At 35.8% G+C, this 21,416-nt stretch overlaps 1 protein-coding gene across 1 annotated transcript in view; it reads left to right on the top strand.

Annotated features, from left to right (window-relative positions):
• The window catches only part of FMN2 (formin 2), a gene marked incomplete at both ends in the record, with an annotated part of 156,227 nt that overhangs the window by 15,346 nt on the left and 119,465 nt on the right, over positions 1-21,416 (top strand). Inside the window, 2 exons of the mRNA XM_084261664.1 lie at positions 4,922-5,088; positions 17,398-17,545. Of these exons, the coding sequence (XP_084117790.1) occupies positions 4,922-5,088; positions 17,398-17,545 (315 nt within the window). The remainder of the gene's footprint in view (positions 1-4,921; positions 5,089-17,397; positions 17,546-21,416) is intronic.

The following is a 21,416-nucleotide window of genomic DNA, read 5'->3' on the forward strand; positions in this document are numbered from 1 at the left end:
GTAGAAGGACAGAGTACCTGATACATCCAAACTTAATACCGTGTTCCCATGATATTTGTAATCCTTTGTAAGAAAAGAAAAAAAAATCTTTTAATACCACTATGGCATTAAAGAAGTCATTCTAAGCTCCTAAAAAAGTAACTTAGGAGTTCATAGTCATCTTATTTGCTGAAGGGTTTTGGCAAGATCCTCAGAATACTGATTTGATCTAAAGCTGAAGCTTAGCAGCAGTTCTCCTCTAGTTCAAAGCTTGATATGCCTCACATCCCTCACCAAACTGATACTTAGTGGAAGGGTAAGAATGGGCTTCAAGAACATGACATCACATTTCTGAGAAGAAAGGCTGTTAAAAATAGAAAAAGTGGGAACTTAAACTTTTAGGGTAAAAAAGAGATCTGAGATCACTGTTCTTTATTATTTTCATGGTGTGTAAAGACAACCAAGAGAAATCGCTTTATTGTTGCATTAATTCCCTGTAACAGAAATCACCTGATAATTTAATAATTATGCAATATTTAATAATTAATTATCCCAGGTTACTTGCAACCATCTTCACCATTTGAATGTATTACATCATATAAACATTAGGAATATGAGGTGATTAATGGTGTCTAAGGAAAAAAAAGGCTGTTGTTGCTGCATTTTAATTATAAACCAAAGATGAAAAATATTAGCTCAAAATATTGCAGTTGAGGTTGATCGAAATTTAGCCTATGCATTAAGTATGGCTGTGGTTTTGGTGTTGCTGTTCAATGAATAGATTCTGGGATTAACATTTTACAGTCCATTTCATGCATCTAGACATAAAGTCATTGTAATCGGAATTCATTCCAAGTATGTGTGTAGGGCAGATAGGGTGGTGGCAAACCATTTCTGGTTCCAAAGTAGTTAAATGCCTAGTGTTAAAGAAGTATTTTGTTATATCTAAACAAAATTATAACCTTCATCTTGCCCTGAATCAACGGCTGCTTCACAAACATCTCTTGTTTTGACATCAGTGCAGGCGCAGGCAGTGTCAGAGGGCAGTGGGGGTGGATTTGGCACCAACCTCCCTGGACTGCTGAGGACTTCGGAGCTGAAATGCTTCTCTTGGAGTGACAACTGGCATTTACCTGACAATAGGTGAAAGAGAAATAGATGATGTCCTTAACAAGGGAGGAACTACTTCTTGGTAAACCTTGCCTTTCAAATGTTGTTCTCCCATGTAAAATAGCTACAGTGAGGCCATCAGTCAGGTCTGTGTGGTGTTGCCTCAGGGAAACGAATAACATTCTCAAGTACTGACACACTTTTTTTGGTGTAGGGTTTACCTCTTCCTGGTTCCCCTTTAAGAAAAATGCATATTGTCCTTTTTATAAATTTGGCTGACTTTTTTGTATTTGATGGTAGTTTTGACACTTGTAATGACCTTTCAGTTCAATTATAAGCCCTCACTGGCTAGGTCCAAAACTTCAGTGGTCTAACAGTCTGTTCTAAATATATTAAATATAGTGCTTTAAACGTCTAACCCATTTATTGTTGATACAAAGAATTTTTTTTTATAGTTGTTCACAGTGAAGCTATTTCTGCATGCATTGAAAAATGAACTTTTTCCAACTTGCATTTGGTAAAATGTATTTACTGAATTAGCAAAATGTATTTCTGTAATTGAAATTTCTGTGTCTATCCTCAGCTCTCCATAGCAATTGTAAGGAGCACAGAAGCTGTGTTAGAGTACAGCTTTATCTGAACTTTATTACGTCTGTGTTGAGAACCTGCCTTTGATTCAATGTATATTTGATGTAAAGGACAGCTTAATGGTACTAAAGTTAGAGTTAAGTGGCTGATTCTCTTAAATTAAAATACTAGCTAATGTAATCAAATAATCTTTGCAGCCCTGTTTATTCCAAGACTACTAATATACTGGAGAGTCTGCTTCAGGTTCACATGGGCAAAATGACATAAGTAATACAGAGAAAATAAGTTCATTAATTACTTTTACGATATAGATACTTATTCTATATTGTCTGAATGCTTAAGTATGTTTAGGCAATAGTCAATAGTCACTAAACAACAATAGTTCATAACCAGTATAAAAATTAAACTGCAACTGAATGGCAACGAAGATTCTGAACAAAGTATTTCATTTTAAGCAAGACTGTTAAGAAGCGCTACAAAATTAGCAAATGAATGGGTGGATTAACAAGAAAACAAAACAGCCTCATTTCCTGTTTTGTCATTTACAGATATTATTCCTTTTAATTAGGTTAAAGTAAAAAAGAGGAGGGGGCTATTCTCCTTCCAAATGTCCAAAAGACTCCCTAAGCATGACAAGATTTGTTACGTATTGAAACATCCAGACAAAAAACCAAATATATATTGTCTGACATTCAAATGTAACCTGAGTATTTATTATAACATCAAGAAATGTGTGGGATTTTTGCATAGTCCTTTTTTGAGTGCATTTGGGGAGTGCTCTTCCTCTAGTGTATTTTAAAATTATTTTTTCTTCTGCTTATTTTAGATAAGTGTAAACCACTGACTTCCCCATTCATCCTCATCGCTTGCAGTCTCTTGTTTAACTCGACAACTTGCCATGTTGTTGCACTTTACTCAGTGATATCATATTATCACTTTATGTGCTTTGCCCCAAAAATGCTACCTGTTGGTGCTCTGATACCAGCGTGATGTCAGTCTTGTACTTTTTTTTTATGTTTGTGGGTTTGTTTTTTTTCATCCTAAAGCTGGTTTATATCCTTAACCTCAGTATTTATACCGGGGGGAATCCATTTCTTGCAGTAAGAGGGCAATAGCTGGGGGGTAGGATGTTAGCGGTCCCTTACAGCACCACTAAGCATTGGCAGCTGCAACCCCAAAGAAAATGTATTAAATCAAATTACAAAAATATCTGTTGGCACACAGCTCTGTGTGTGCACTTTGCTTCCATGGTTTCCTACTGTTGCATTGCTCCAACTGTGGGGAAATTGTTAAAAATTGCAGTAAGAAAGCCCATCTTCAATTAATTAATGACTTTGAAGAGTTAAGAACCAAACTGTATAAATATAGGGATATATTGAATATCCCTCTAAGTAGAGAGATATATTGAATAAGTAAGTACGTCATCATCAATTTGTAGGTGGTAAAACCAAGGAACAGAGGCAAACTAATCAGCAGATGCAACAAAACAAGCTTATCCTCCAGTTTATCCCCTTGACTGCTCTGTATTATGTTTAATAAAAGGCTAGCAAACTCGGACTAATAAATCAGAAATACCAGAACTTTATATGTGGAGAGGAAAATCTTAGAAACAACTTCTAGCATTTTAATGTATTGTTTATTTTAGGCTGTGTTGCCACATAAAGCTAAAATAATACAGAAAATTTGGGCTAAATGTCACTTACAATATCCATTTTAAATTGCATCCAGATGTTTAAAAGCAAAATCAGACAGCCTGGGAAATTTTACATTTTTAATAAAAACAACATTATAACAGAAATAATGAATTTTTATGTTAGAAACAGTAGTGTTGTTATTAATAATAGTACTTTAAATGATGCTATAATGCTGTCTTAATGCGGTATATTTTTCTCTGGAAAATACCTTTGACTTCCTGTGAGTGGGTGGAAAAAGAAAGACTATAGAAACTGATTTAGGTACAAACTGTATTCACAGCTAGTTTGGACAAAAACATGAAATTAACTTTATTTCTCAATTGCCTTTTCTATTTCCATAGATTTTTTTCATCTCTTTATTTATATCCTGTAAATCTGAACTTTGGCATCTTTTGACATTTTAGAGCTTAATCAAGCAATTTAATATTCTTATTATGTAGATTTTACTACAGCCTGTGTATATGACTAATTTTTCTGTCTCTTTCTGGCTAACTGCACACAGCACAAATGTCTTCCAAACCTCTTGCATTGTCTCCTATAATGTACTTTATGTAACACATGCCCTCCTTTCATTCTCTGGTGAGATAACAAAGAAAATGCTTTGATCGTGAAATCTGGCTTCCTGGCTTCTCACTCTTCAATAAGTTTTACTTTTCTGTATTGTTTCTTGTGGCACTGCATTTCAGCTTGGAGCACTCTGCTGCTCTGGAGCTGTATTAAATAGAATTTTAAACAGAATAGCTATCAGTTTGGGGTTTGGTGGGTTGGGTTTTTTGTTATTTCTCTTTTATTGAAAATTTCTCCAAAGAACTGGAACACATTTTTTTAAAGAATGTGATGATTTTGATTAAAAAGCAAAGGCTTATTCCAAGATTTGGGAGACTTGATTCTATAACTTTGACACCCTCGGAAAAACTTACTTCATTTCTTTGGTAATATCTCTGTTTTTCCATCAGGAAAATTGTACAATATAAATAAGTAAGAAATTAATACTACAATAGCATCTCATGGTTTTTGTTCCTACTCTGCAGTGCAGCCAACACAATGTATATTTCTTGAACATCCTAATTAACCAGACTGTAGATAATTTCAAATTATTACATAGAAATACTTTAAAGGCTTATTATCCAATGTATTCCCCAAGAATTCTTTTCTAATTTCTTTTACCCCTAACAGTTGAGATTTTCACTGCACATTGCAACACCTTAATCATAGAATCATAGGGGTTGGAAGGGACCTTGGGAGATCATCAGGTCCAACCCCCCTGCCAAAGCAGCTCCCTAGCTCATATTGCACAGATAGACGTCTAGATGTGCGTTGAATATCTCCAGAGATGGAGACTCCACCACCTCCCTGGACAGCCTGTTCCAGTGCTCTGTCACCCTCACTGTGTAAAAGTTCTTCCACATGTTGTTGTGGAACTTCCTGTGCTCCAACTTGCAGCCATTGCCCCTTGTCTTGTCTCCACAGAGCACTGAAAAGGGTCTGGCCATCTTTGTGTCCTGTAGATAGCTGTAAATTCTTATTGATCTGTATCATCATATTGGCAGGACGAACGCTGCTGGAAAAGCTCTTCAGCCAGCAGGAAAATGCACCACAAGAAGAAGCAGAAAAACTATGTTCTCGCATTATTGCAATGGGTCTTTTGCTTCCATTCACTGACTGCTTCAGAGAACCATGTAATCAGACTGCCCAGCAAAGCACACCTACCTTTGATGTAAGTACTGAAAAAAAGTTATCTTTTGTCTTTTTTTGCCAAGTGGGACATGTTTTATCAATGATTTGTCAGTCCCAAGAGAATTCTGTTAGTTCTTCTAATAAAAATGAGAGTGGTCAGCAATTTTTCTGAGCTCAGATGTGTATGCTTTTGTATCCAGGTAAGTGTAAGATTTAAAAGATTCTTCCATTACTTGGTTTCTTAACACTTTAACTCACTATTCTTTATCTGTTGTTTTCATGGCCTTTTTCTTTGAATAAAGGTGCTCTACAGGACTATCAACACTTCAATCCAATAGCTGCTCTGTCAAAAATATGAGTGAAAGTAACAATAGAAACAGAATTCAAATTGGATGCCTATGCTAGAAAATCTTTTTCCTTCTGAAAAGGCTTTTGATACAGAATAGTTCAGGGGTTAGTGCAAACTTGTTGGCACTCCAGCTACAGTGTTATTTTTGGCTTCAGGCTATCTGGCCAGATTGCTGTTGGTGGTGGTTGCTTACAGTTACAAAATTGTAATGTAGGTGTCATATAAAATACTTCTACTTTCTCTTGGATAGCGAATTCAACTTTAACATGTCATTCTGTTGTATAATACTGTACAACCCATAAAGTTTTAAATTGAACTTCTTTTCAAGATCCATGCTCTTAAAATTTATCTTTAACATTTCTTTGTACTAGTTTGTGACTGAAGATAATGAGGGTTTTCCCTCTTCACCAATTAACTTCAAAATAATGTACAAATATTAACTAATCTACTTAATACCTTACCAGTATAGTTAAAATAATCCCTATTCTACACATTAATCTGAAACTTGGTTAGGAATGGATGATTGACATGGATATGAGAGAACACAAGTCTCTTTTTAAACTTTGTCATATTTTCTGAAGAATAGTTTAACAGAATTGCTGAAGGGAAAATGGGTAGAATAAATTTGTTTGATGAATACACAAACCAAACAAGCTCTCCTAGATAACCTTGCTTATCTACAAAATCATCCATGGACTCTCTGAAAAGATTCAACTTCTATATTGTTGTGGTTTTTTAAATAAAATTTAAACTTTTTTTAAAATTAATTAAAAATGGAGTGTGTCTATTAAACTAAGATTATTCAGGCAACTTAAAATCACACTCCATCTGAAAGTGTTTGTGATTAAATATGCTCAATAAAGTTACTGGAAAATAAGTGTTTTTTATTTTCCTGGTTACTTAAAGCAGTGTGACAATGCTTTCAGTTTTCCTGATTTTACCATATATTCAGTTAATTTGTCCTTCAGAGCACTGAATACATTTTTCTTTTTTTTTTTTCAAGTTTCCCCTCTTAAACAGATTTTATCAAATTAAAAGTTTGGAAAGAAGCAGAAGAGGCTTTTTGTTAACAGGTGTACCATGCTTTGACTAAGAGAATTACTCTAGTTATCTTTCATTGACCTATCTAACAGGATGAACTTTTTGAAAACAGTAGCTTAGCCTAGTGCCACGTGAACAGTGTGTCAGTCAGAAATTTAAGATTAGGAGAGATCGTAATTTGAATCAGAGTGTCAGTACACCACAAATCCTCTGTTAATGTTTTCCTGTATAAGCTCCCTAAATATATCATGCTTCTTTAAAATATCAGAAGTGGTATAAAGCCCTGTGTCTGTGTATGCAATTAGTAGTGCTCCCTACTTTAAAGGAGCATCCCAGTCTTGAACACTGGGATTCAATTCCATATATTCAATGGTTCTGTGATCTCAAGAACTGAATTTTACGTGGCACAAAGGTGAGACCAGTGTTGTTAAGTTTGAGAGTAAACCTATTTCAGCCCTGGTGACCACAGTACTGGAATGTATACATGTTTGTTCATTCCATGCCCAAAAGTGTGACAATATTAAGAACCTGCAGTATAAACTTTAGTTGCTGAAAACTTCAAAATTTGGTTTCTCTTAGATGATTTTTTTTCTTCTTGGAGTGAGGAAATAAAATATCTTACAGAAAATAAATGCTGATATTTATGTAAAAAAATGAAAAAAGGAATAGTTGCTGTGAGAAAACTTAGAGTAATGCTGTATGCTACTTAAAGGACATGAAAAATCAGTGATTTGTCACCTTTTTCATCTCTCTCCATGTCTGTACTTTGCTTTTGTTTCTTCTTTAGTTTTTCTTTTTTTTTTCCTTTTTTCTTTTTTTCCCCATTAGAACAGGGCTGTTAATTTCAAAGACAGAAGAATTAGACCATTAAGTAATACATAAATTTTACCCATCTAGAATTAGGAGATATATCTTTGCCCTTACTCCAAAATTGGGAGCACAGCCAGTCTCATATTCTTCCTTCATCTCTGAGTTCATCAGACATGCCTCCACTTCCACCCTGGATTGCCTCCAGTTTGGCTGGTGTCTTTTTCACTCAGCTGAAACCGCCATCAACGAAGCTTCTGTAACCTTGTCCTGGTGCCAGCCAGGTTTGTCCACCAACTTGTCATCCTTCCATCCTGTTACGTCCAGCCCTAGTGCTTGCTTGTGCCTTTGTTACTCATTTGTCTGCCTTGACTTTTGTCTTGGTGTAGTTCTTGTACAGTCTCTTGGGTCACTCCTTTAGTGTGTGTTTTCTTTAGGAGGTTGGGGTTTTTTTGTTTGGGTTTTTTTAGAATTGACAACCTTTGCTCCTCTTTTGACTGATCCCATGTATTTCTGTACATTAACTTAATATTTTTTAATGTTAAATAAAATCCATTATTCCCCTTTTGCTTAAGTGTGGTCCCACATACTTTGTTTTTTGAAGATGTTGGCTTACAGCTTATGAAAATAATTCAGTAAGTTTTGTTCGCTCCATGATCTATTGCTCATGGCTTGAGATGAATATAAACAGATTATTTAAAAGTCCTACTCTCTCACTCTGATCTCCTTTCCTGGATGTCTTCCAGTGAATTTAATTTAACATGGCTAAAGCTGAACTCTCTTCTGTCTTGAAATGTTTGCAACGGTACACTCTGATTATAATCTCGTCTTCTTTATTACTCGTGCCCGACGGCCGCCTTTGTTTTTCCCTCTCTTATAACTGTGTATTCAAGCCTTGTTTCTTGCTCTCTCAATACCACATGAGAGATCTGTTGGTGGTTTTTTTTTTCTCTTTCTTCCAAGATACTCCAGGTTTTAGTGTGAGCTTCTGCCTCACCCTGCTGAATTATTGCACAAAACCTCTTTTCGTTTTCTCATTGGAGCCTATTTCTTTCTCTTCCACAGACTGCAATTAGGCAATGCTTTAAGAGTAAAGGCAACTTTCACAGCTCTTAGTTTCTTGGGCTAGTATTAGAATGGCTCCTAGAAGCTGGTTGAAATTCTTGGTGTTTGTATTTTTGGTGTAGGTTACACTTTGTGGATGTGTTGTTTACTCCTTTGTTAGTATATGGAAAGCATGAAAGACCAACAGCTACCTAAAATAAGCATAAGTCTTCAGAGAACTATCCACTCTCATGAAATATATTTTGAGGGCGATGTCTAATTTCCAGAGGCTTATAACTTGGTCAGATTTTGGATAGATTTTAATGATGATTGGAAATGCCATGTTCCTGAAGTATCTCTGACCTTTTGTCAGATTCGAAGTCATAGCCCGAAGTGTAGGAACTTTAAAGCTGTTTTAAGAACATATGAGAAAACTTTCATGTTCTGTGTTGGCCGGTTTTATCAATTGTTTATTTCAAAACATAATTGTGGCAGATGCTCAGAATAAAAGCTTAGTCTGAAAAATTTGAAGCTTTAAAAGTAACAGAATTAGACAGGGCTGTGTTTAAGATGTTTGCTGTTGAGAAGCAGTGGAAGCTTTCACTGATTTCACTCTCCCTACCTACTCTTATAAGGTTAAAAGTATCTTAAACAGTAGAGTAGATGTAGTCTACAGATTCGCTGTCAGGAAATATGATGCCTCTTTTTGCAAGTTTCCTGTCTTCTGGAGAGGCTGCTAATTATTGCCTCATGGATGTCATGACTTCTTATTTGTCAGACTACCTTCTTCTAGCATTTTATAAAAGAAAAGAGGAGTGTTTTTAATAAAAAGGCCAAGAAAGTAAATGTATGACGTACAGATTAGTAAAAGCCTATTTAAAAAATGTGCTCCATATAATTGCTTTTCTTTTCAATAACTGTTGCCTGTTTACCATTTAAAATTTTCCCTTTGTATGAGTTGTGATTTATGAGTACTTCTAAAGTTAAAAATGAAATAAAATAGCCTCTAACTGAATGATATGTGAGAAAGTAATGCTTAATGAAAAACACTTTCAGTCACAAATTACTGTCATGTTATTAAATAATCCTATTCTTCTAGTGCGGGGGTAGTCCTAAGCTTTTCAGTGTATTACCTCATTATATTTTCCTGTTGGAGTAAAATCAACACAAGACTCAGGTGACTAACAGTGCATCTTTGGCAAGGGTGTACCCACAGGCAAGTTTTGCAGCCACCTGTTGGAGGATCCCGGTTTTCAACAGAGAGATCTCATCTCCTGCTTAGCTCCACTGTTGATGTATCGCAGAAGCTACAAGGTAGTTACCTCTGGACAGTCATCTGCAATGTGTATAAATTATACTCATGTGCATTAGAATGTAACTGTTCATACACTGATAAAAGAAGCTGACATTTTCATATCCATACAAGCCACTACTCAGTTTCAGTGAGCTATTAAGAAATCCAGGCTATTTGGTGTTTGTGTTTTATCAAGTAAACGCAATTACCTCACATTGCAGATATCTAGTCCCTAATAATGACTTCCAATTCAAAAATTTCCAGTTCACACTGTACAGTCTTCAGCTATGGGAATCTTTTTCCTTTCATACCGAACTTCTACTGGTTTGTGGTTTGGTTTTTTTTCTGACAAGTTTTCAAAGTAGCTTTGGATGTTGTTTCTGAACATTATGTGTGAAAGATTTAAATTCTCAATGAAAAAATAAATAGTTTTGTGATAGAAATTTTCTGCTTTTAATTTGCAAGTGGTTTTGAGAAGAAAACAGAGCAAATCTTAATTTCTGTTTCACACAAAAGGGTCTGAGAACTACTTTTATCATGTGGCACTAACCAGCAATATCTTCTTCCATATGTAACTGAAAGGCACACTAAACTTTCATCTATTTTTATTTCTAGTGTAATTTTGGTTGGGCTAACTCCTATTTACATCTTTCAGTGCTTTTTTGAGTATCGTACTGTGTACTGCTGTTAATGCCACCTTGATTTATTAATTATTTCAATATGGATTACAATGAAAGAGCTAAATTGGCATCTTTATTTACTGTGTTATGATGTGATTTTGTACATAGGCACATTTGGCAGTTTAAAATAGGGACTGCCCCTTTTGTGATTTGTAGTTATGATGCCTGACTAGGTTGTCATCTGTTCCTGAAATAACCCTTCCACGAGGAAGCAGAGCGCCAGACAGCATAAATGGGAAATGCTATAAAAATGGCTGGCTTATCTCCTGGCCACCTATGGTGATGCAAATACTTTTGCAGGTAATAAAGAGACTGCTTGCTTTCTGCTGAGCAGTAGCAGATGGTGCGACTTTGCAGGTCAGTTGTAAGAGGAGCTGGTTACATTAAGATGCTACTTAGTTTTAACTTATTTGCCCTGCTTATGCCAGCTTGAAAATTAGTAGCTAAACGCATTGTGGACAAACTCGTTTCTAGAAGTCAGAGCGTCAAAATATCAGGGAGCAGTTTCCAAGGGGCAGTTTTCCCAAGAACTGGCTTCAGCTAGGAGCGCTTCTCTTCCAAACTACAGCACAAAACTGGCAACACCGCAGCATTTCTTCAAGCATGCTTTCAGTGCTCAGGAATTACGTGTATGACTGCATGTAGGTAGTCCCATTTTATGAAATTTGTCTCAGCAGTATATTTGAGATCAGTAATGAATATGGCTTTAAAAGTTAACAAGTTAAAACTGTGGAATAAAGCAGAGAAAACAGTTTGCTAATTGCTGTCTTAATCTTTGTTTGTCATATAGGTTGCCATGACAGTTGAGTTTGGCTAAATCAAAGCACTCATGTCTCTTCTTCCTTTTCCATTGCTAAATCACACTTTGTGACACTTTGTCTGTTGTGGTAAGAAATACTGAATGTTCCTGAGTAGTAAAATGGAAACAGTTAGATGATCGCTGGGCTGAAGTATTGCTGTTTTGTCTTTTCCTTGCTTCCTCTTCTTTAAAAAAAAAAAAAAAAAAAAAATTCAAAAAAATTTAATTGCAAATTTATTTTATAGTTGTTACCTCTAGCCATGCAAACTTCTGGTCTTTTCTTTTTCTTTTTTCTTTCTCCTTGCTAGTTACTTGTGGTGATGCTATTGTACGTACTGTTAACTGAGGTTGCTAGGTTTTCCTGCTTCTGTTTACAGACAACTTTGTTTACGTGCTTGTTATTCTGAAGAACTGCCTCAGGAAGTACATCCTAGATGTTAGGTTTATACCACCTGTTTAAAATTTTCAAAATCATTGTGCATAGTGTGAAGTCACCCTATCACCTCAAGGGATCTTTATATTTTATGACTTTCTGTTCACTTTCTTAAGAATGACATAACACAATGTCTTTTTTCTTGCTCGGAATTGAGAATACAGTGAGAGTTGAGTTTGCATATATTGCATGTCTAATCAAAAGGAAGTTTTTACATTATTATTATTAATCACCTTTTATATAGAATAGAGGTGAAAGGAATTTTCTAATAAAAGAGATTTCTTTGGAAAATTCAAATTCACAACTGCAGAACTGCATCAGTGTGAGTGAAAAGAACTCCTGATGGAGAAGCTTCTAGCCTTAGCTTAGAATTTCTAGAGAGTGTGAATGAAAAAGGACACCGCATTGAGTGGTCTAAATAAGAGCTGATTAACCTGGTGGTCTTGGGAAGTGGTCTTCCAAGTGGCAGTTTAAGTCAGATGTGTAAAGGCTAGATCTTGAGGCTATGCTGTTTCATAAAACACTAACCACTGTTCCCTCTTCCAGGGAAAGTTTGCTGTAAACTCAGCAGTTCAAGCCCTCCAGCTATGTTAAATGTAGAAATTACTGGAGACTGGGAAGACCAAGACAGTAAATCTGGAACTGAATGAGAATGGATGTGGAAATATGAAATTTAGCTTTCTGATTTCCTTTCCCCATGAGTGCTCTAACTTATAGGGCTATTAGCTCTGCTGGTCTCTCAGATCCTCAGGGTGTAATGTTGAATCCTGAGGAAAGTTTGATGAGATCAAGAAAACTTTTTAATTCCATGGGAAAGAAATGTTTTGGGGGTTTTTTTGACATGGAGTATTTTTAAACGAACTGTTGAGACACATCAGTTTTCAGAAAAAAGTCATTCAGCCATACTTCACAGTATTATGATTGATTTGCTGTTTTTCAGCTCACTAGTATAGCCAAAGGTAGTACAAGCTGAGGGCCATGTTTAATCACTGCTATGTGAGCTTTGTTACTGAAACTCTCCTCTAAAAGTGAACCACTTTCCCCATTCTTGATAGTATTGATTTCTTTATTTTAATAGCTGCTTAAAATAAAGCAGTCTCCTGCTGATAAGAGCATTTTGAGGTAGTCCAGCTCTAATTTCTCAAACTAAAACCTTGCTTGTCCAGTTAACTATTTATAGGCAGTGGGAACATGCAGCTATATTTCTTTCATTTTACAGGTTATAATTATCAAACTTCCTGGATGGAACAGAAAAAATCCTTTCATGCACATGAAACAGGACAAGCAGTTGTATGCAAATATGGAACAAGCTCTTTGGAGCTGCAAGCCAGAAAAACACCTTCTGAGTCATGGAATCTAGCCCCTGCTTATCCCAAGTACCATAAACCAGTTATTTCTCTGAGTTTATCTAGTTCTATCTTAAAATAATTTGGTTTTTCCTCTTCCCACTCTTTCAGCTCTTCCCATTGAAAGGCTGTCCACACCCAGACTGATTTGATGAACAGAAACCTTCTCCTAACTACCACTTTGTGGTTTATTCCAGGCCCATTTATACCTTTCTGTGCATCTGCCTACCCTTCTATCCTCCCCTCTTCAGGATAACTCCAAATGTTTGGGCTTCAAGTGAAAACTGCTGAAGTTGACAATTGGAAATGAAATGCCCTGTGAAGATAGACCCTGATTCCTTCATGGTTTAGCACAGGAGCCATCAAGGAAATTAGCACCAATTCAATCTAGTACAAAAAAGCTTAGGGGTACTACTAATGCCCTCCCCATCTACTGCTGTGCTGAACTGAAGAGCAGGGGTTGCTCCTGGTAGCAGTGTGCCTCTTTACTGCCTTGCCTTTCCCATCTCACCTTGCATGATCTGACTGCCTTTTTTTTACTTGAGAATTGTCAAAATACTTCTGGTTGGGGTTTTTTTTCCCCCCCTCTTGATTCCTATATGGCAAATTTATGCTTTTGCAAACAGTTTGGATATATGTGTGCACGTTTATTGCTGTTTCAACTCCTCTTCTTGTACCTCTTTCTCACAGTCTTAGTCCTTTGAACTGGAAGCAGATAAAAGGTGGTTTAAAAACTTTGGTGGCATTGAACACTTCATGTTACCTGCATATCTTCGGGGGCAATACAGCTGCTAAAAACAGGTTCAAGGTTGCACGTTACGTTCCAACAGTGGGGGATATACTGATCTCAAATTCAGTCTGTGGCCCAGGGAACAAACCTGCTCTCCCTGTGTGAAAAATGTGTGACCTCCAGTATGCCTTTTGATGCTGGCTGCAGATCTAGCTCATTGTCCTAGTTCTGGGTCCACCAGCCTCTTTCTGTATGTCATTTGCTAGACTGACTTTGAGTAGCTCACAGGCTTCTGTTTTTAAAGATTAGCAGGAAAGGGCAGCTTTAGCTTAAGCAGTGAAGGAATGTAATGAATATTTAATATATTATGGACCTGAATTGTAACACTATGGTACCCAACAATGAAAATTTGTTACAAAAATCCTTTATCTCTGCCTAGTGATAGCTGACTGGGAAGAGAGTGAGTTAAACTACAGACCTGACTCTCTGTGACTCTATTATAAGCACTAACATCTCTAAGTGGTAAAGTATCTATTGATTAGGTACCATCCGATCCTGCAGGCAGTTTGCCTCGCCCATGTGCGAATGCTCTGCAGTTTTAAGAACCAGTGGAAAGTGCTGTGTAAGGATGTGTGGAAATGAGAACTCTTCTTGACATCTTTAGAGCACTGGACTCAGCTTTAAGCTTTCATTGTCCTTCTAGAAATGAGTCTGAAAAAATAAAACTGGGGTTATTCATTACAAGGATAAATTTTTTTCCCAAAAGAAGTGCTTTAAACACTAAGCAGTGGAGTCTGGGCAAGATGAAGTGGAAATTCCAGATGTATTCAAGGCTCGATCACGGTAAGAGTATTATTCACTGGCTGTATTTACAATGATAACTAGTGAAAATTACCTTGTAAACAAAGAGTTTAAAGGATAAAAAGTTGGTTGTGGAAATGCAGGTTTGTGGATGCTTCTGGTACAATCATTAATGATTAAATCATATCTGTTTTTGTTGTTTTTTGGTTTTTTTTAATTTGGTTTATTTGGGGTTTTTTGCTTTGAGTATTACTTCAACATCATGTGCTCCTTAAATGTTTTAATAATCATGCAAATTTATGGCTTAATCAGATTTATAAAAGGAGAAATGAAATAGGTTAATGTATTAACTGATGAGCAAAAGGCACAGGGTACGAGATTAGATTTTTGGACAGTATCCTGAGTGATTGGGAATTAGGACATTCAAATGATTCATGTCTTCTGAAGGGCATGAAAGTAGACACAGGGTTAATCTTTTCCCATTGTAAGTGTCATTTATGGGCTATCAATTCAAGATCCAGCCCTTCAGACTATGTTTCTGTCATACAGGTTGCTCGTATTTAAAATTGTTTATAAATATGCAGGTAATCTGAATGTAGCTGTTGTTAAATACCTTGTACATATGTTGAACACCGATAAATTTTGGTTGCTGTGCTAGTCCTGACAAGGTATTTTTGCAAGTTTACACTTACCTCTGTAAATTTCTGTCACATTATGAGTCTCTTCCATCATCCTTCTCTATGTTGAATTGTGAATGAAAAGTATCCCAAAACAAAAACAACACAAACAAAAAAAATACTGTCTCTCACACTCACAAAGAAATCTCCCATGTTGGGTTAAGAGTTGGTTATGGAGTTCTGTGAAGTCCTAATTTATAACAGTTTTCAGTTTATATGCTGTAAATTCTATCAGCATGAATATAGATACTTTGTATTTTATTAACCATCCTAATGTATCCCATCTGCACCGTAATTATGATATGTACTGTGATTTTTATTTTTTTTATACATCTTAATTCATATAGACTAATCATACTTTAAAAATTTGATGTTTTATGATTGTATTTTACCTTTCAAGAACTGGCATGGTGAAATATCATGTCCAGGAACAATTTAACTGTTTGTCTTCCTCACATTATGCTAATATTGTCTACAGTCTGTTGTCTTCTGTTTTATTGCCCTATATAACCCTACAAGTAATCCCATTGAAAGCTGACTGTGCTTACCTAAGTAACCCTCTGTAATGTTTGTTCTTCCTTGAGTTCCCTGGAGTGTGTAAGGTGGTAGAGTGGCAAAAAAAAAGTTTTCATCCTCTAAATGACACTGTAGAATCTTCTTCTTTGTGTTTTTAAGATGTGGATGGTGCAGACACAAGACAAACAGCAAGATCTAGAACCTTTTCTTTTTATACAGTATGTGTTGGTATGGCTCTGCATCTCCTTTTTATTGCCACAATTCTGGAAATTAGGCAGAAACCCAAAACACAAATCCTCCGAAAAGTTGGAATTAAACAAAGGAAAAGTACTAAGCAACTCAAAGAACTGCATTAATCAAGCCTGTTTCAGTGTTCAAATGCAGTAGCATAGTGATAGGAAAAGGACAGGCTTTTCAAAGACTGTAGGGTTTAGAGCTGTATAAAGAACCTCATGTGATTTTGTCTTAAGCTTTTTATCCATTTACTTTTACCTTTATCTAAGGTCTTTGTATAAGGCTGGATTTTTGCCATGTTTTTCATGCTGGAAAGATCTAATGAGCTTCCTTTGATCCTGACTGAGGCACCTTATGTGAACCAAAACTTAAGTTTATAACCAGCATTTGTGTGTTATAAGTAAGTTACTCCCAAAAGAATATTAACACTCTTACCAAAAACTTTTAGGCAAGAAGCAGCTTAATCACATGGGATAGTGATTATCCCCCCAAAAAGTGTTATGTTTATTTTGTTCTTCCCCCTGCATGTCTCTTCAGTGTTTAGTAAATGTGTAGAATTGGAAAAAAACAGTGTTAATGTAAAAATTATATACGCAGCAGAAGAATTATATATTACCAATGTTTTACTCGAGCAATACCATGAATGAACTTTGTAAGAAGGTATGCGTGATATGACTATTTTCATCCTGTGACTTGATTTTTTTTTGCCCCAGTGTTGTACCACAATATTTGCATATTTCCAGATTGCTTAACTAGGATACTCATGCAGTTGCAGTGATTGATCTCTGCAGAGTAGTATAAAGATTTAATCACAAGGTGTGCTTGTTGATGTATATATACTGTGAGTTACTAAAATCTTTCTGTTGGCTTTAAGTTTTCCCTAGTTTTCATCAGCCAGTCTGGATGTCTCCTAGTTTTAATAAGTGAATCAAATTTGGCTATTGAGTAATAAGGCTATAATCTGATTTGAGCCCAGAGGATTGAGAATACTTTTAGCTGTTGGTTTTGGGTTTTGGTTTTTTTTCATGTTTTATTCTAAATGCAAACCCACCTTTTTAGTTCCCTTTCTGAATATAGGAATGTAAATGACAAAAACAGGGATGCAAAGAATAAATATCTCAGTTTAATTTAGGCTGAAATAATCCTGCTTCTTTTCCTTGTTTGTGAATTTGGTATAAAAAAAGAGATTATATAGAGTGTGAACTGAAATATTTTTCTCCAACCTATGAACTAGCTGTATATAAAGACATACAGTCATGATGGACAGAACTTGTTATGTCTACAAGCAATGAAGGGCAGTGTTCCTCATGCTCAAAAAATGTTGAATTGTATTCTAGCTTCTTACTCTGCTGTAGCTAACTAAAATATTATATGTGCTATTGTTATACAGAGGTAATTCCAAAACTGAATCATTAAATTATTTTAATACAAATTTATGTTAAATCCTTGTCAGGAGATGAAGAGCATAAAACCAAGTCTGCCTTGATATAGGGGTGTGGATATTGAGCTATTTGTGTTGGAAACAAAGGCTTTGATATTTTCAGTTTGTCTTTCTATATGAACTTCTCAACCTTTTTTTTTTTTTTTAATAACCACAGCAAGACCAGCTTTATACTTGGGCTGCAGTTAGCCAACCCACACATTCATCAGATTATATTGAAGGCAGTTTTCCAAGGAGAATTCCATCTGCATGGCCCCCACCCAAACCTCCAGATGAAGAACAAAGACTCAAAACTACGGAAGAAGGTATAGTTCTTGGACGCAGACAAGATATATGTATGGCATGTTGGGAAGACACTGTCTTTTATGATCCTAGATACAAGTTTAATATCTTAACTTCTGAAAAATACCTGATTTTGAAGATCTTGGATTAGCACCAGAAATAATATCAACTAGTATGAATCTAATAAAAAATACTCAAAAAATGAGTGCTTTTTTTAACAATGAAGAGGTGCACCTGGGATCTGCTGACTAATGGATTTTATCAGGTGCTGTGACCTCTGTTTTTTACCAATTCATATACCTTAATATCCAGGAAATATGGGTACTTTTTCTTTTTAAAAATATAAAAAAATCCGAATGTACTACTGCTGGTGGTATGCTGAAAGTTATTGGGTGTAAGGTATTCCTCTGTGTATGCAGCAGTCTCCTGCTGATGGAGGAAAAATGTATCTGAAAAATAAATCAACGCCTTGTATACAAAGTCAGTTTATCTTAAAATTTGTGAGGTTAGTCTACCAGCCAAATTTCTGAAGTCTTCTGCACGCTCATTAAAAGCTTTGTGTAACATGAGAATTAATACAAAACCCCTCTTGTAGCTGACAAAGAAATTTAGAAGATAATTTCCAACTTCTTTTCTGTTAGTAGTGTTGATAGGCAAATACCACTGGTTCTTGGAGGCTTAGCTTTGCATGCATTAGTATTCAACAACTCTCAACACTTTCAGGCTGCGTTCATCCCCATGACCTCCATGGAGAGCGACTGAGTATTCTCAGATTTTCCATTTCCTACCACTCCTCCTTTTTTTTTCATTGCTCAGATTTGAAGAATTAAGTTGTCATTTCAACAAATCTCTTTGTATTGCTTGTAGGCTGTGGGTGGAGATATTTCAGATTTGTCTCTCTTTGGGACTTTGCTACCATTTCCTCTGGAACACCAGCAAAGTATTCCTTGCATGGATTCCATTTATCATGGCAACACGTAACTTTTACTGATATCACTTACTCCAGTGTTGACAAGCGATGCCAACAAAAATGCAGTATTGCTTATATTACTGTGTTTATGCTGTGGCTTATACCAAGGCAGCTCTATTAGTGGTCAAGCAAACATTTCTGGATCCATCTCACTGATGCAATTCAGAGCATGGAATGCTGCGGTACCAGACATTTAAGCTAGTGCAGTTTTTGACTAATGATCTACTATTTTATGCTATATTCAAAGAAAATGCTGTCATATGTACTAGAAGAATTCATTGCCACATACTCTGAAAGGACAGGTTACATTTCTCAACTTGGAGGCTTAGCTAATGGATGCATGATTGGAGTATTTATGAACATACCCTGCACTAGAAAAATAAAAGGATGAATGTTTTATTTCAGTTTGAGGTTTTAGCCCTGCAGATGGGGGTGCAAGTTAACAGCAGTTTTGCTGCTCTGAAATCTAGAAGAACATTAGTTACATAATTTATTTTGAAATGTGGAGATCTTTACTAGATCTCCAAGATTTTGAAGATTTTTTCCCACAGGAGGATAATAATAATAATAACTTTTAAATATGTTCATTTTGTACATGGTTTGTTCTATCCTCTGGTGTTCCATTTAATATTATACCTATTAAATGGACATAATGTTCACAGTACTTGTCTGTTCCTTATCTCAGCCACTGTCCTGTAAAAAACTGCAAAAATATTAAAAAAAATAGAGCTAGAAGTGAAATAAAAAATTTTGATTGTGGTTATTTCTAAATGGAACTTAAATAGCTCTTGAACTTTATTTGAGGTTCTGCTGCTTTAAAATATTATTAAAAATTTGTTGTGAAGTTGCTGTGTAGGGCATGGAGGAAAAACGAAAAGTTATAATTGCTCTGAATATAATTTAGGTAGATAAATAATGTAGCTTTTTGATTATTCACATGCTTGCCACGTGGAAGAACATGGAGGTGAGTGAAGATATTTAATTAAATTATGTATACATGCCTTTTAAAGGTGGAGGATCAAGTATGTTTTAAAGGTTTTTAATTACTGTGTGCAGAGCAGCAGTGTTTTGCATTACCTATAGTTATTGCTATATGGATTAAAGAGAGGCACTAGAAACACTGGAGACAATGGTTTATAAACAAAAATGGCCATTTTGGACAAAAGTATTGATACGGAGAGAAATGTAGCAGGAAATGTTTATATGTACAGTATTTTTATTGTATGTATGTAAGCATAAAGACAATACTATGCCTTTGAGTTTGAAGTAAGGCAAAAGGAAATACTGCAAAGTCTTAGGTAACCTGTTCCTAAGTTAGGAAAGTAGTTAATAACTTTTTTGGTATAGAAGGTAACGAATAGTTTTGCTGAGTTATTTGGAGTGGTGTGGGGTGTGAGGAAGCAGCTATTAGACTTGTCAGGGTTGAGGAGTTTTGGCCAGGTTCATTGTTTGGCTTTTTTTTTTCTTAGGTTGGCTATTTATTTAAAAACCTAAAGTTTAGAAGTACCTAATATGAATTTTGGTTCCATTGAGCAGATACTTATGCCAATTTTTTTTCCAGTTATGATTTCAGACAGGTTTTTTTACAAAATTAGTCAATATTGCCAGTAAAATCAGTGTATATGCCACTAGTTTCTGTCACTTCCTACACATAACAGGGCATTTGAAATTCAGTTATTTTAATCCTTTACTGATGACACTATTCCACTTAACATATAGGAAAAGGCAAGTATGCAAGTATGCAGGGACTAGAGCCCAGACATCCTGTCTCCCATGTGACTGTCCTAACCACCTGCGCGGAGACTCAAAGGTTATACAACATCTCCTGCAAAATCAAACCATCCCAACACAATAAACTTCTGTGTGGGTTTACACCCTGAAATAGAAGTTAGTCTCTTTAACAAACCAAAGCTTGTCCAGACATTTATTTCCTTTGTTTTATGAAAAATGATGAGAAAAAAGAGAGTAATGTTTGGTTTGGTTAAGGGGGAAGTTTCTTTTCTCATCTGGCACTTTCCTTGATAGCTTCTTATTTTTAATTGTGATGGCATTTGGGATTGGTTTTTTGTTTGTTTGTTTTTAGTTTTTCTCAATCAACATATAACCCTGTTTGCTGCAAACAAAATATTTGCTGAATTGTGGCAAAAGTACCTTAAAATTGGGTGCTTGTATTGCCCTAAACTCAACTGGCATTTAGAACTCATTTTAAAATAAGACCTGTCTGAGGTAAAAATAAGTCAGACAATTCTGTCAAATTGTTATATATTGAAAAATATATAGGACTAACCTCTTCCTCTTTCTTAAGAGCTTCTGAGTATGGAAGGTTGTCTGTGCGAATTTGTGTAACAGGAAATATTACTTTCTAAGTTGTGTGTGTACATGTGTTATCTAGTACTAGAATATTAGCAAAGAATAAAACCTGGTGTGAGTAAAGAACAAATTAATCTTAAAGTTTCTCTCAACCATACAGAAATCTAAAAATCACATACACAGGCCCTGGGAAGATGACCAGTGCCCAAATACTAGTGACGTTTTCCTGTTCTTTCAAATCAATTGAGGAAGGGTTAAGAAAAAAATTCTCTTACAGGTGATTTATACAATAGGCATTTCAGAATTCCACAGTTTAGAAATGTGTTGTGATTTAACCTGGCAGACAGCTAAAACAACCACACAGACATTCACTCACTGCCTGATATCACCCACAGCCACCCTCCTGCCAGTGGGATTGGGGAGAGAATCAAAAGGAAAAAGGTAGATTTCATGGGTTGAGATAAAGTCACTTTAATAGGACAGAAAAGGAAGAGAATAATAATGATAAAAGCATTAATAAAAGCAGTGATGGACAGCACATTTGCTCACCACCCAGAGCCAACATTCAGCTAGTTCCTGCATTTCCCTGCCTCCTGGCCAGCCTTTCAGTTATT

The sequence above is a fragment of the Gallinula chloropus genome (assembly GCF_964237585.1).
Source record: "Gallinula chloropus genome assembly, chromosome: 3".
In the NCBI taxonomy this organism is placed as follows: domain Eukaryota; kingdom Metazoa; phylum Chordata; class Aves; order Gruiformes; family Rallidae; genus Gallinula; species Gallinula chloropus.